Source organism: Drosophila gunungcola, chromosome 3R (assembly GCF_025200985.1).
Source record: "Drosophila gunungcola strain Sukarami chromosome 3R, Dgunungcola_SK_2, whole genome shotgun sequence".
In the NCBI taxonomy this organism is placed as follows: Eukaryota; Metazoa; Arthropoda; class Insecta; order Diptera; family Drosophilidae; genus Drosophila; species Drosophila gunungcola.
The window spans coordinates 28649997-28665827 of record NC_069139.1 but is presented as its reverse complement, the minus strand read 5'-3'; the positions used below and the strand labels follow the sequence as shown (position 1 = coordinate 28665827).

General features: G+C 43.4%; 4 protein-coding genes and 1 long non-coding RNA gene across 8 annotated transcripts in view; 2 read left to right on the top strand and 3 right to left on the bottom strand.

Moving 5' to 3' along the window:
- The window catches only part of LOC128252423 (zinc finger matrin-type protein CG9776), a 109685-nt gene extending 108183 nt beyond the window's left edge, over positions 1-1502 (bottom strand). For 2 of the 3 annotated variants that reach the window (XR_008267303.1, XM_052980127.1), the window contains exons 1-2: positions 686-1502; positions 449-622 (exon numbers count right to left, since the gene is read on the bottom strand). Coding sequence is in view for 1 of the 3 variants with exons in the window: in XM_052980127.1 (XP_052836087.1) it covers positions 449-622; positions 686-1337 (826 nt within the window). In the remaining 2 variants the exon portion in view is untranslated. The other variant, XM_052980128.1, reaches the window with a different exon arrangement.
- A 1887-nt stretch (positions 1503-3389) lies between these two features.
- Positions 3390-3785, top strand: LOC128252458 (uncharacterized). Its single transcript, XM_052980196.1, has one exon. It carries the CDS (start codon positions 3390-3392, stop codon positions 3681-3683), a length of 294 nt encoding a protein of 97 aa, XP_052836156.1. The 3' UTR covers positions 3684-3785.
- LOC128252437 (S-phase kinase-associated protein 2) lies at positions 3576-6031 on the bottom strand. 2 transcript variants are annotated; one of them, XM_052980155.1, is made up of 5 exons: positions 5823-6031; positions 4744-5617; positions 4278-4677; positions 4054-4213; positions 3576-3991 (listed from the first exon to the last, which is right to left on the bottom strand). In XM_052980155.1, the coding sequence occupies exons 1-5, from the start codon at positions 5879-5881 to the stop codon at positions 3805-3807; spliced, it is 1680 nt and encodes a 559-aa protein (XP_052836115.1). In that variant the 5' UTR covers positions 5882-6031; the 3' UTR covers positions 3576-3804. The 2 variants fall into 2 exon arrangements, with proteins under 2 accessions (XP_052836115.1, XP_052836116.1); XM_052980156.1 differs by lacking the exon at positions 5823-6031 and adding an exon at positions 5722-5742.
- A 24-nt stretch (positions 6032-6055) lies between these two features.
- On the top strand, positions 6056-9971 carry LOC128252454 (uncharacterized). The gene is made up of 3 exons (XM_052980180.1): positions 6056-6204; positions 6278-6584; positions 9046-9971. The coding sequence occupies exons 2-3, from the start codon at positions 6368-6370 to the stop codon at positions 9504-9506; spliced, it is 678 nt and encodes a 225-aa protein (XP_052836140.1). The 5' UTR covers positions 6056-6204; positions 6278-6367; the 3' UTR covers positions 9507-9971.
- Positions 9972-11709: 1738 nt separating this feature from the next.
- Positions 11710-12209, bottom strand: LOC128252462 (uncharacterized). The gene is made up of 2 exons (XR_008267306.1): positions 12080-12209; positions 11710-12019 (listed from the first exon to the last, which is right to left on the bottom strand). It is a non-coding gene; the product is annotated as an uncharacterized LOC128252462 (long non-coding RNA).
- Positions 12210-15831: the final 3622 nt, after the last annotated feature.

The following is a 15831-nucleotide window of genomic DNA, read 5'->3' as shown; positions in this document are numbered from 1 at the left end:
AAAGTTCAAATTTCATTTACAAATGCATTCTCGAGTGCATTTCACCGGCTAGTTACACACGGATGCAGTCGCCAGTTCTGCCAGTCCTCGTTGGGGATGAAGTGCCAGTTGGGGTGACGACGGCGGGCGTCCAGATTGGCGTAAGTGCGTCTTTCGACTACCGCCACACAAGAACGGCAAAACTGCGTTTTCTATTCGAAACAGAATGACAAATTCGAGACCCTCGCTCGGGTCGCTCTATGTTAGTTCTTGCTGCGCGTATACGGCTAGATTCTGATTGATCTGATCTTTATTACCCTAGACTTTTGGTAATTTCTGGTATGCGGGCCTTTGGCGCGCATTTAAGTTACAAGTACAAGTAATCATGACAACAGTAATAAAACATAATGTGAGAGGTTTGCATGTGAATGTTCGTAGTGACCACATTGTAATTCATTTCCACACTTACCGTCCTGAGGCGGCAAACCTGCGCCGTCGAGCGCTGGCACCTTTTGATCCTCCTCCATCTGCTTCTCCGGCGGAGTTTCGAGGGCCTGCTGCGGCTGGACCAGTCCGTCCGGAGCGGACGGGTGCACTTGAACTCCTCCCATGGGCTGTGTCATCCACATTTGCTGTCCATACTCTGCAAGGATCGAAATGGAACCCAATCACGACATGGTTTCGGAAGCCTGAGAACCGTACTCACCACTAACACCCCAAGCCCCTGTGGGCGGTGGTCCATAGCCAGGGGCGAACGAGGTCTGCTCGGGAGGAACTGGCATGCCGTAGCCAGAAGGCGGCACCTGGGGCGGAAAGGCGTTTGGCGGCATTCCGTACTGGTGGCCATAGACATCGGGTGGAGCGCCGTACGGATCGTACATCTGAGGAGCCATGACGCCGTAGGCCGGTGCCATTTGCTGGGGGGGCATTGGCGGCGATGCTGGCTTCTTTTTAGGCGACCAGCGACCGCCACGTCGGGGTGATATGCTACGGGAGCGGGAGCGTCCGTAGCGGCGATTGCGCCGGGGAGGAGAGCGTCGGCGGTCGAAGCGGCGACGGGGATACCTCCCGTAGTCGGGGGAGTCGTAACGACCACGGCGTGGGGGCGTCGGCGAGCGGGATATGGAGCGCCTACGCCGCGTGGCTGGGGGCGAGGTGGCATTGCGGGAATCGGAGCGGCCACGTGAGGTCGATCGGCGCCTGGAACTAGACTTGGCGCCCTTTCCCGACGCACTGCCTCTAGTCTCGCTCTTCCCGTTTCCGCTTTTCTCGTCGACGCCGGGTGGACCCGGGGGCAGATCGACCGCGTTGCCCAGACGCCTGTCCGACGGCTGCTTCGGAACCGAGTCTTCGTCCATCTCAAGGCCGTGGGTGTGTGCCACGGGTTTCAACGCACGTTTTTGGCGATAAGTGAATGGCAGCGTCGCTTTTTTTCCTCGAAAATTCCGAAATTACGTGTGGATAGCGAAAATAAAATAGTGCAATATCCAATCGCAACATCGAAATCATCGATGTTTTTAAAATATAAGTGTTATCGATGTTCGGCATTGAGCCCATTCCTAACATAACTGTATCGACAGACAAAATGGGCACACCAAAAGGCGCCAATCGGTTAAAATGGAACGGTGAAAATTAAGGCACGAAGGGAATTTTTGTTGTAAAAATACGTGCAACAACGAGAACAAACTAAAAACAATAAAATCCAAAAATGTTAGGAAAATAATAAAGAATTTTTGTATTTTGCATAATTACTCAATGGTGGAATTAACGTTCCTAACCGCACGTTTCTAGCCGATGTTTTTTCGAAGTGGTTTTTTTTGTATGAACGTTTCATGATCACAATCTTGAATATTGGCTCTATCTTATAATTTAACTCGCAAATTTGCAGAAGTTGTTTCAAGTAATGCTCTCTTTTTACACAGTCCATCCGTTGGAAACGGTTGGAATTATTTATATATGTGAAACTCCGATATCCACAGAGCACATCAACCTTCCATTTTCCGATTTCAGCTGATCTGAACAGCTGTGACTCGTCAAAACGTTGCACTCCATTACGCAATAACTGAAATATTTTAAAATTCTACCGTTCCATTTTCGTCGCAACCTTCCCTATTTTCAAGGACCTTAAAAGTGGAACTGTGAAAAATAAAGCATGTTCTATTTCAACATTTGTTCGCTAAAAACCCTACCCAAAATTTATTAAGGTTTTACATGGCTTAGGGTTGAACAATTTCTATTTATTTCGCCACTAATTTTCCAAGCCGCCATTGCTGAGAAATTTTATGACTATCTGTAGTCTTTTCTGGCTAACTTTGAGAAAAGTTATTTTAAAAACATTGCAAGCATTTAAATTTTTTTGTAAAAAAACCAATATTGTTTAAAGAATATTCGAACTAACGCCCTGCATTTTAATATTTTCGGAATTTTAATTTTATATTACGCTCTGGAATTGGTATACAAATATTTAGGTCCTTTTAATCAACTCATAAATTTCCAATTAAATATGCCATTACAAAACAATCGGGATTAAGGTGGCGTTAACTGCCCAAAATGGATAGTTATGCTTATAACTTCTAGTAGGTTATTAAAGGCTCCAAGATCTCTGCGTTCTTACGGAAATGGCTAGATCGACTCGGCAAGCCGAAGGTTATATACCCTTGCAGCTATTGAAAAAAATATATATTCCATTTAGCATCTACACTTCTATTTATATGCGTATAAAAACATTGACACTATGAGGATTTTCAGCTTAATTATTCGATCGTTCCTAAGGCTGTTATATAGAATCGCTTTTCCAAATTGAATAAAATTAAAAGCGTATTTATTAAATTTTATTTATTTATATTACTATATAAAATAAAAGAAAAGTAGAGAAGTTAACATTTTTCTTAATTTATTTTTAATATTTCGATTGTTCCAATTGAAGCTATATAGTCGTTCGATTTTAATAAAAATTAAAACGTAGTTTTAAAATATTTCTCCATTACTATATCGTTATTTTGTAGGTATGTTTATTATATGAAAATATTTTTAAGATTGGCTTATATTTACAACCTTTCTACTTGGAAGTAAGATGTTCAAACAAGTCAAACCGACCTTTGGTCTAGAATTGTTACATTTTTTCACTACCAATATTAAAATTTTTAAAAATTAAGTATTCTAAAAGGCTGAAAAAGCGTACTGATATTTCAAATAGGGAACTTTGACTCATTGACTCTTATTTAGTTTTAGTCAACGCAGATTGCAGCCAAGGGCAAGCACTGTTATCTATTCTTTACTCTTTCGAGTGTTTACGTAGATGCCAATTTATAAAAGCATTTTCTGGTACCAACTGCAATTTAGCATACCGTTGCAACAATGTAGCTATAAAAGGCGCTGAAAGCCCCAGTTGGTCATCAGTTTGTCCTAAGATGAAGCTTCAGCTCGCCCTTACTGCACTGCTCGTGATTTCGTGTGGGCTCGTCCAGGCCTACAACGGTGATGGGCAACCGGGTTGCAAGACCCAAGCGGAGCTCGACATTGCAGTTTTCCGTAACGATTGGGATCCCACTTCCTACTGGAAGTGTGAGTCACTCGACAAACCGGCCATTGAAATGAAGTGCCCCAGCGAAACAGGGTTCATGGATAGCCTCAAGAACTGCGTTAGCTGGGAGGAATGGGAGTGGGAGAAACCAGTGGCCCCGCTCAGCGAAGCGGATCAGTGACCAAATGCACAAAGCAGGAATATTAGAACAGCAGAATGTGATTATTTATGTTGTTGAATTGAGAATAAAAACCGCGTTAGGGGTGGCATACGCAGCAAAACATTTTCGGATGGTATCGGGATTAGTCGCGGGTGCGAAGTCCCCAAATCGAGGTGCGCCGCGTGCCCACAGTCGGGCGGGAAACCGAACTGTGTATGAACTTGTTGATGCCCATTTTGGGCATTTGCTTCTCAAGGACCTCCATGGCGGCGTCCGACAGCATTCCAAATATGTCCAAATAGGTCAGAGAGGGCATACCCTTCAGCTCGCTGAAATCGAAATGGCACAAAATGGCTTTAAATCAATAAGACGTGGCCCAGAATCGACTTACATGAATCTGGTAGCGGGAATGAGATAACAACGGGAAACGGACAAATATTCCAACATATTGAACTTCATAATGGCCGTAATAGCTGCTGGGGTAAGACTATTGCAGTCCGATAGATCGAGCTCCAGGAGCTGAGGGCATCGTTTCTGGAGCAATGCAACATCTAAGGAAAAGAGTTGAAACTGATATTAATGGGGATCTGAATGCCTTGGGCGGGCTCCACTTACGAGAGTCGAAAAGTACGCGGCGACAGCCTGCAACATTCAGACGAATAACATTGGGCGAGATGTGAGTGACCAGCGCCGTAACAGCATCTGCACTTAGGTCAGTCCACGATATGTTTAGGCTGCTCAGATTGGTCAGAGAATCCATCATCAGACGCACACTGTTGGCTGTTAGGCCGCTGGCCATGGTTAGATTGACTGCCTCCAAGGCCTTGTTTCTGGCGATCTCCGTGCAAATGCTGTCATCCAGCTCAGTGTTCTCTAGACTTATTTTCTTCAGCTGGCGGCAGTGGGACAGTAGTGTACGGAGTGAGCTTCGACTAATGGAGGCCATGCTCAAGTCGAGATATTGCAGTCGCACCCTAAAGCTTGCCAACGATGGTGTGAAGGCCGGCTCCTGGACCTGTTTAAAGGGACGAAAATCAACAATGGTCGTATCCCCTGATGACAACTGGCAACTGTTACTCACACTAGCCTGGGCCAGACGTATTACCAGGACTCCTCGTCGCACAATTTGCTCGAGGGCGCCCGGTCGAATGGTTCGCAGACCCAGATCCAGCCTTGTCCACAAGGTCTCATCGCGGGAGCAGCGGTTGAAGCGTCGACAAACGGTGGCCATGCGCAAAAGTGTCTTCTTCGGGAGCCACTTGAAGATGTCCAGCAGTGTTTCGTCAGACAATCGTTCAAAATAGTTGATTCCGCTGCTGATGTGGGCACTCATGGCCGGGGTGCGGTACACAAAGAAGCTGTCCGTGGGTACCAGCCGGGCGGGGATCTGTGCCGGCGAGGGCTTCTTTGCCTGCCGGACTTGCGCCAGCCTGCTGGTGGAGGGCTGAAAATTGAGCGGGACCGCCGTCTCACTCTGGTTGTTGCAGGTGACGGCGGCCAGGGGGTTTCGCAAGCGCTTGCTGGGTGAGTTCGAGTTACTGCCGCCTTCTGTTCCCAGCGCAGAGCGCTTGGACTGCGACAGCATCTGCAGGATATCGGCCGACTGGCGGGACAGGGTATCCTCGACGGCGGTGCTATCCTGGGTGGTGTCCGCCGAGGAGCCCAAGCTCAGGCGCTGCGGGTTCTGCAACTGGTGCGCCATGCGGGGCACACTGGCGTACGGCGTCGTCTCGTTGGAGTTGTCGTCGCTGGTGGCACTGGCACTGACCGCCAACGCGATGGCCGAGAGCGCCGAGGAACTGCTCTCCTCGGAGTCCAGCATGCCGATGCCCATCTCCTCCAGGGCCTCGAAGGTAAGTGCCGAGGGCGAGGAAGGGTGCTCGTAGTGCGACGACTTCGTGGCGGAAACTAGAGCGCCCACGGCCGAGGCGGGGTTCTTGCTGGTCGAGCGTTTTCTGCAATAGACGGGCGGCAATTATTAAAAGTGCACAGCTAGGCAGTGCCTCATCAGCACGGGTGCAGGGGTCAAGCACCCATCAATTGAATACAAATACACTACTTTCTTGACCTCGTTTGGCCAACTTGTGAAACGTGTGACGTCACGGGAGCAGTAAGTTATATGTCTTTGTTGGCTACCAGCGCAATAGGGCCATGTATTACCTGGTGACGGGGCACAGATTTTCCATGTTCTCAGAGCCTCTGTGCTTGCGGCCGCTCATATTTAAGAAAATATAACTCTGGTTTTTCCGCCGTACAGACAAAAAGTTCGCGCTATTTTTGTGGGGCGGCAGGGTTGTCGCCACTTTGATAGTTTGTTATCTAAACGATATCGTTATCGAAACAAACCCAGTCCCGCCCGTGTTGCCAGATCGGTGTCCCAATAAGTGATACCGTATGCGTGAGGGCTCAAAATCCGTCGAGTGTTCACAGTCCGAGACAAATAACAAAGGCAAAACCGTTTCGGACAATTGTACAACAATAAATTGTTCGATAAACAAAGAGCCTGCTTGTAATTGCTACCGTCCCAGTGAATAGGAAAGGGGTAAGAAACGCGCCAAAAGGGGCCACTGGCCTTCGTGCTCGCACACGTATTTACCCGACTTTCTTTGTTGCAGCTGGAGTCTGGCACTGGATTGGAGATTTCTAAATGGTGAAAACAGCACCGCTCCTGCCCCTCCCACCGGTCTTTCGCGAGCACTATCAAAATGAGCATGCGCACACGTGCCCTGGTCTTCTCCACCTTCTTCGGCAGCTGCCTGGCCATCGGCCTCCTGCTGGTCAGCATGACCAGTAACCACTGGGTGCGGGCCGATCCGCGCCGCAAGAACTCCGCGGAGGCCAAGGGCGAGGTCAACTTCGGACTCTTCTACGGCAGCCAGCACCTGAACCCCGGATTCGGCGTGCGCACCTATCCGGTTGACGGTGAGCCCACAAAATGAAATGTGCATAAAGTTAGCAGAACAACCTTTTGAAATTAAATTAAATTTGCCGTTATTTATCCATAAATTACTCGTGAAAGAAACAGTTTTGAACTCCTGTTTTAAGTATTTTTTTTTTTTTAAACGTAGTTGATAACTTGATATCAAGTTAGCAGAACAACTATGTTTAAAAAAAAAAAACTTAAAACAAGAGCGGCAAATTATTTTTTTCCACGAATAATATACGGATAAATAACGGCAAATTCCCAGCTAAAAATTTTTTGGAAAAGTTCGTGTTTAGTAAGATGTTCTGCTAACTTGATATCAAGTTATCAGAAAATCTCATAATTTTTAAAAAATGAGCGGCTAATTTTTTTCTTTCACGAATAATATACGGATAAATAACGGCAAACTGTCGATAAATAAAAAGTTTACATTTCAAAAGTTGTTCTGCTAACTTTATGCACATGAGTCCCTCGGTTACAAGCCAATTACCTTTGAAGAAAGTGCAAATCCTTTAATTTTTTTGGAAGGTTATTTAGTTTGTTCCGTTGACATATATCATGGGTGCTCAAAACTGCCTTATGGCAGTGCATTTACCAACACATTTAAAAAAGATCAATTCAGTGTAGAGCCGAGGAAAAGAAATTAACAAATTTCATTTGATTTAGCAATCCAAAAAAACGAATCAATGTAATTTTCAATGCCTTGCCTCGGTCTTATCAGTAAAAATTGGAGGGAAGAAACGAAAAATTGTTAGAGTATAGCTTAATGTGCTCAACAAGCTTAGCTACATGCCATAAGCATCTGGATTTACAAAAACAATTGTGCTCCATATGCATAGGTGTGAGCACCCCCGTTTTTTTATTTCCTGGAGAGGGTATTTTAATGTTTAGATATTTTTGACCAGCCTCAGCTGTTCAAATCGTTCTGTCTGTTTTCACGCAAACTAGTCTCTCTAAAGCTATAACAGTTGAAAATGTAATACTTTAATACTTTACACCTCTGAAAGAATTACATTTCCTGTTAACTGAATGAAAATTACAAAAAAATAGAGTTTGCTTTAAAAAATCGTTGAAATAGAAAAAAATTATTCGTCTGCCTTTTAAACGGATTATTGGTAATTATGTAGTTGAACATATGAGTGATTTAAAAGTCGTAATTAATTTAGTGTCTTATTAGCCTGACTAAGCAAGGTTGTTAATAAAAAAACGAAAATGTTGTTTGGAAAAGTCGATTATATTAGCGGATTTGAGGAAAAGCAAACTGAACTACTCATATATTGGCAGACCAAATGATTTTGCAAAGATTATCAGAAACCATTTATTGCCCATATAAGTTTCAACGCAGGTGCTGTGTCCTGGTAGAACCGATAAGTTCTTTTTTACTTATTTTTTAATCCGGCATTCTCTTCGACACTCAATCTCGTGACACCAAAGACAATAAATACTATTATTGTCTTATAACCTCATGGAAAATGAACCAACATACATATTCCAATCCAGCCAAATGGAATTGTAATACCAGAATAAAATTGTACTCGCCAAACATTGTAAGGAAAATTCAAATGCCACCCAATCAGCTTGTTAAATCTGAACTAATGAGATTAAGCTTAATAACGCAGGATAAATTATAAACGTTTTTTTTATGCATTCAAGCATTTATCAGAATTTTAGAAATATATTATTTAATCATACACGAAAAAGTTGAAAACAAAAACAAGGCAACAGTTTATTTGAACTAAGCAACCAATATTGAATTCATAGCTAAAACTTTTGGCCATTACAAATGTTAATATATAGTAAATAACCTCCCATTGTACAAAACCTTTTTAAATTTGTGGTTGTTTTTCGGTATATGGTACCCAGCTCCTTTATTAGAGCCTTTTTCGGCAGACTTTGGTCTACCATTGTATATTTTAAAACTTTTTTTTCGCAATCAAACAGGATAAGTCTGCAGACAGTTCTAGCCAAATTATCTTATCTATATGGACCAAGACTCCATTATAACAATTGTAAGATTTATTGCAAGACTTTATTGCAAGATTTTTAAACTTGGACACTGAATATTGTATACTTAATTTTAATTGAACAGCCGAGTTTTAATTCTGTTATATTGGATACAACTATCGAAATCTTGCTAAGCCGAAACGGGAAATCTCAAAGCCCCCATAGTAATGGGAGATAATTGTGTTTACTTAAATATGTATGTCTGGAATTGATGATATAGTCGTTTTAAAGACTTTTTTTGCCAAATCTGTAGGGTATTTAAAGATAACTTCGTTTCTGGTTTAAAATTCATTAAATTAGTGGCAATGTTTCGAACATGATAAATCGTTTAGAAACAGACGTGTAAAGAAACCTTTTAGGCAGTGGGAAGACCCTCGACTTTTGAAATATATCTGTAGTTTTCACAAAAGAAGATCATTTTAACTAACAACATGTTGCATCTATCCTGTTTTTCAGTTTACTCATTTGTCCGCACAGAGAACGGCGACACCAGCTACTGGCTCTGGCTCCTGACCACCTTGGGCACAGGATTCGGCCTTTTGGCCTGCGCCGTGGCCGCCATTGCCGCCGTCCTCAAGTCGGCCTCTGCGGCCAAGAGAGGCGGCACGATGGTGCTGCTCCTGGCCGCCAACATATCCGCTGCGGGGGCCCAGGTGGTGGCATTTGTGGCCTGGCTGGTGCAGTTCTACAACTACTTCACCCTCAACGTACTGCTGGCCGAGCACCAGCAGCAGCACTGGTACAGCACGGGGCTGGCCTACCTCGGCTACAGCTTCTACCTGGTCGTGATCTCCACCATCGTAGTGCTGGGCAACCTAGCCGTTCTGCTGTACGCCAAGCACCGGGACCTCCGCGACCGCCAACGCCTGGAGCCGCTAAGCGAGGACAAGAACAAGGCCGCCATAATGCTGTACTAGAAGCGGAGGAGTCGAATGAATCCCGAATGAACCTCAACGCCTCTGCTCGGCAAGCGGACGAGCGGCGACACCAAGTAATCTCAGTGGCTCAAATGATTGTGCCTTACTTAAGGATGCCTTTTGCTTGCCAGCAATAGGCCCATTTTTATACTCAAATTGACGGTACATTCGCCAAGATTAGTTTAGATTACCATTGACTCAAGATGAACTCTCAGCTGTATACAAAACTATACCTATCAATATGTATGTACCATTTGCATGTAGTCTCGAATGACGTACTTTTGTATACCCTGTATTTTCTTCTCTCGGCAGCTACCACCTACCAATATTTATATATAAATTTTACATGTTTACTCGAATGACATATTTTCTGTACCCTGTATTTACTGCTACTGGCAGCCAAGTATTTTTATGTGCATATTTACAAATACAACAACAGTCATTGTTAAAAAATAGAGAACACAAGCGCTTTGTATACTAATTGATCCATCAGATCGGCGGGGCAGCCTCCCAGGGGAATTGGGAATTGGCAGGAGCGCACGCTACACTTCCGCATGGCATGCCATGCAATCCAGCATCTCCAGGAACGAGTCAATTAAAAAAGGTATGTGTGACAGTGCCTTGATGAATCGACCCAGAGTCTTGCCTTTTCCCAAACGTCACAACATCTCCAGCGTTCCAGCTAAGCTGTCCACATTGGATCGGAAACAGGCCGGACCACACGGCGAGCGCAAAATCCAAGTGTCATTGCATTCAATTTCGCAAAGAAATCAATTATCTATTCTGTCTGTGAGCCTCGACGGATGTGTGTTTTTCTTTTCCGGCGTCCGGGTCTTGGGACGCTTGTGTGGCTTGGTCCTGGGATCCTGGATCCCATTGAGCCACACAGGACTCGGCACCTTCGGCTGCCGATGCTGTGCCCAGATAAAGCCAATTATGTCATCATTAGTTTTGATTAGTTTGCAGGGCTCATGTTGATGGGAATACTGCCCGGCACTTCCGGCACCACCTACTGTTTGCCCATGGGCTCGCCGCCCCGCTGGGCGACTCCAGAGCGCTGTTTTGGTCGGTTTTCGGTTTGATTCCGATGACATTGCGCAATGTTGATGGACGTGTTTTTGATTGAGGCCGATCGGCACCACCTTTCGCTGCGATAGGCAGCAGGCTCCGGAGGAAAGCGGACACGGGGCTAGGATTCAATGTTGTACGGCGACGATCTTCTTGGCCTGCGGCTTATCTCGGCAAACAGCTTAGAGCCATGTGTGAGGATCTGGGCAAACCAGTGCCCTTATCCTACCCGTGCCTCGGCAGCATTATGCAAGACGCGGCGTCAGGATTAGGTCACAAATTGCGTATATGTGTATTCGGGCAGACAGCGCAGGGACGGGCTCATTAGGTCCCGGCTTCGGCTACGGCTTCGGCTGCGTCTCCGGTCGAGATTACAGAGCGGACAATCGACTTATTAAGAGTGTTTATGCAGATAAACGCATCGTTTAGCGGGTGTCGGGACATACCCACTCTTCCGCCTAGGATCTAGGATCTACCCCTGGAAAATACGATCGCAAACCGCTAAAGCCGCAGTTGGGAGTAAGAGCCTCGAGCTGGGAATCTTAAGGATGCTGTGCAAACACAATTAACTGGAAAGTCTCGTAATCGAATGCCCAGACTTATCAATAGAAATTCCACTTCGGGCACCACCCACGTTGAGACTGAGGCACAGACTACTCGGAACCCATCCCGCTTGTTTACATCGACTTGTCCTTGGTTTTTTTTTTTTTATAGAGCAGACCCTTCCTTGCCCATCGGGACCCCACCCCAGTCACCGGGAAAGCGTTTCGAGAACCGCAAAACACACAGTCTAAGAGAAAGCCAACAAGAGGCCAGACAAACTGTCTCCTATTCTTGCGAGGCTGTTGCTCCTGTCGCCCAATAAATTTCCCAATTAAATGGATCCTCTGACACTTTGTACAAAACGCTACCATCCCTGCCTACCCTGCTCTGTCTCGCTCGCTCCCATTCATCCCATTCATTGGGTCGGCAAGGGATGAGGGTTGCTGGCCCAGGGGATGAAACACTGGCTCGGCTGAGAACTGGCGCTGCGAAAGGTAGCCGGACCCGGAGCTACTCCATTTTTTATTCGATCCCTGCGTTTTCGCACTGCTCTGCGCTGCTCTGCTCTTCATTCAATTGCTCGGTTCCCGGCTATTGTAGCATTGCGAAATTATGGCCCGTATATTTCTCTATTAGTGGCACAAAAGACATTCCAATTTCTCACTCCGGGCGCTCTGGGTGGGCAGGGGAGATAGAGATGCTGCTTGGAAAGTGGCACTGGTTGTCCTGCCAATTACCTCGATGCGAACTTTTTGCGGACCACCCGAGGATGTGTGTTTGGCCTTTTTGTGGTCATGAATGGCCAGTGCCCTACATGGCAATTGTTTCCGAATGTCAGGAGGTTATTGATAGCCAAACTACTTTCTTGTTAGGAAATAACTTCTTTCGCTGCATCACTTTGTCTGCGGAACAATGCACTTTTATACGCACAAATCTGGCGCAATTGCGATTTGGATTCTTACGTTTAAATTATGAATTCTGGGAACCGCTCGATATCTTGGCCAACACATTTTGGCTAGTTCGATACCGTCATTTGGAAGGATTTCATGTTCTTGATACCAAATTTTCATTTTTGCTTTTTATGTATACATACATTCAAAACACTAATTTATGGGCGATTGTTGGGATTTTAGCTTGTCACCTGCCTTTGTTAAAGTTTCATCTTCGAGGGAAAGCGACAAGTTTAGTATCCGTTTTTATGTTTGTATTTTTATGACAGCAGTTTTTTAATTTTTCCAACATTTTTAAATTTTTAATTTTTACCGAAACTGGAGAAAATTTATCAAAAAAAAAGAGGCCAAAAACGTAATTTTCACTTCAAAAAAATACAACCACAAAAAAAATTTGACATTTTCCTAATTAGGAAGCCCAACTTCACCAGAAGGCTAGTGTAAGCTAGTAAGCTAGTGTAATTGCACGGGTGCTCTGCCCTGCAAACTTCTCTCCCCTTCCCCTTTGCCTACTCCAAAAACTCTATAAGTAGATGATGTCACGAAAAACTTGTTTGTAAAGAAGAGGGATGTTATATTAAAATAATAATTTTATAGAGTTTTTATAAATAAAAAGTAAGCTCAAAAGTATTTGCCGAAAAAACTCACTTTCAATTAGTAACAATTTCTTGGATATGGAAAGTTATTACAAGTCAATGCTCTTCTATGTATTTGAACCGGGGTAAAGCCGAGTTTTCAAAAGATCCGGTGCAATTTTATAGCTTTTTCAACAGTGTGAAAAAACTCAATTGAGGCGTCTTTTATTATTCCACTCCATAAAAGCGAGGAAAATCTAGTGTTCAAAATTATAGAGATATTTCTAAATTGTCTGCAATACCTAAAGCATTGAAGCGAATTATTTCTTCTTATGTGCAACACTTGTGTTCCTCGCTAATATTATCTTATCAACATAACTTAGTTAAGCGAAGTTCATATGACACGAGTCAACTTAAATTGACTTCTATTGTAGTTAATGGATTCAACAATAAAATGAAGACTGAAGTTATATATACAGATTTTAGTAAGGCTTTTGTTTCTGTAAACCATTCTCTTCTTTTATTTAAATTAGATCAGCTCGGGTTTCTATTAACTTGGATTTCAAGTGAATGGAAGTGAGGTCTTAGTATTATTTGAGGTTTATTTTTAAAAACGCTGTTTCCAATATGATTCACGTAACATCTGGAGTGCACGGGTAGTCACACGGGCCACTTGCTATGTACTTCAGTCATCAACGTAATAGGACATTCTCGAGTACTAATGTATGCTGATGATGCTACTGTTTGTTTGTCCTATGTATAATATTTTGCAGTCGGGTTTCGGTTAACAGTCTGATATTGATTGTTTTCAGAAATGGTGTCAGTCTAACCTATTAAACCTGAATTGCCTTAAATGTAACGTGATGACAGGAGTACGCCTTCACTTTTAAGCTATTATCTTCATAAAATGTCACTAGACCGTATATATTCGGTCAATGATTTAAGGAGAATAATTAAGAAGGATCCTGACCCAAAATTAAAATTCGACTTAAACAAAAGTCTACTGTTAATAAGGTTATGGACGTTCTTGGGTTAATTAAGCGATTGTCGAAAGAATTTAACATTTGTTATTTACTTCCCTTTTCCGTCCTAATTCAGAATATTGTGCTTATTTGTAGTCCCCAATATCAAGTACACATCGATCGTATTTAGTCGGTTCAAAAAAACGAGTACTTTTTGCTATTCGTGTATTGAACTGGGATCAAATCGTAAGGTTGCTTTCTTACTCTAGTAGATTACTATTGCTTAATTTATTTTCTCTTGTATATCGCAGAATCGTGCTTGGTACCTTTATTTTATGCACAATCTTGTCAGAGGTGATATTGACTCCATAGAATTGGCTCTTAATTAAATTGAATGTGCATTTTAGACAAACCCGCGATTACCAACCTCTTGGTTTGCCAATTTTGGACTCCAAGAACCCTTTTGTGTTCTTTTTAATTATTGTAATACTCGATATACAATCCAATTTGTATTTCAATCTCTATTCCTGTTTTATCAACACCAATTTAAACATATTTGCACCGTAAACATATAAACAAACATATAAATTTCGAATTAAATGCGTATAAATTGATAAAATATATATTTTTAATATACTAATGGTTAAACAATTCAGAATAAAGTTTTTTAATTTTGTTCAAATCGAACTACGATATAGCTGCCATTGGAACAATCGAATAACTTATCTAAAAATGATCATAGCTACAATGCTTTTAAGCAAATATAAATGTTTTAAAAAATATTTAATTTTTGCAATAGCAGCAAGGGTATATGAACTTCGGCTTGCCAAAGTTTGCTTACTTTCTTGTTTTTTACTAATGTACTATGTATGAAGTAAGTCGCCAAGATTGTAATTGGGAATTGAGAGGTGCAACATAAAAATCCAAAGGTATGATAAAGTTTTTATAAAAAACATGTATTACACTTTGATCATTGGTATTTCTGCTTTCAACCTTTTTTTTTTCTTGTTTGATCTTTAATAAAATATGCCTCGGCTGACGTTATAAGACGATAGAAATTCCAAGGCCAAGTACGACCTTACTCGAAAAATCAATAGAGAAGTGCAAACACTGGAAATTCAGTTTTAGCTGGGATTATCGACTGCCATCGTCAATCAATCGAAATGTTATATTTATTAATTGCCAGCAATTACGCATGGATTCGGGGCAATATGTAATCATTTTGAGAAATGAGTGTTTGAACTTTGTTGCAGCAAGTGGGAATCGAGTCGAGTGGGTATCGCCCGAGTGTTTAAAGTGCAGCCCCTGTGTCTGGGGCAAAAGTCGAATTTGTAAAGGTTCGAATCGAAGGGACGTGGACGGGGACACAATATAGATCACCGTGTCACTTGTGCGATGTGTGATGTGCGATGTGAACGACGACGCACTGTCTGGCAGATAGGAGAACATTTTCTCAGGCCCGGAGGAACAGAGGCAGGTAGGAAACAGGTAGTGCAAGGACTGCACGCCCCTATCAAGCGGGCAAATGTTCCATTGTCCTGCGAGTTGGTCGACAATCGGCCCACCGCCCAACTACCTTCATAAATTGCATCTATTGTCAGCGTCCGCCCGAAGGAGTCACAATGATAGTGACCAGGGAACGATCGCCCGTTCGCATGCCCAATTCCACAAATACTCATCGGTGATTTTTCGACTTCTTGCAGACTTTGTGTCTGGGTCGCTTTGCTCAGGTGGACCACTACCACTCCATTGTCCTTGTGAATGACGCAAGCTGTCAGGTGAGTAATGGCCAGGCGACGTGAAGGGATCCGTGTCCAAGTAACAATCAGACTCAGACTCAGACTCAGACTCAGAATCCGAATCCGAGGGACTGTGGTAAATTATTGCCAAACGGCGATGTCGTTACACTTAGATTTGATATGGATATGCAGTTGGAGGACAAATTCTACTTACGGTCGTGGGCTTTCCCCTTCCCAGCTGCGTTTTTGTCTTATTTTTGCCCATTTATGAACAGAATTTGGCTAGATTCGGCCCAAATGACTTGTGCATTTCAACCCTTTGAAGGCAGCGGCAGGCGCAAATGCCATTTTCAGATTTGCCTTTGATATTGTCGGCATGACGAGCCATTTGCCAAATGATCTCATTAGCGGGAAGTGACAGTGCCACGCGGAAAGTCATTAATATGCAAACAAAATGGTTTCCGGTCATTTGCTGCTCAATAATGCAA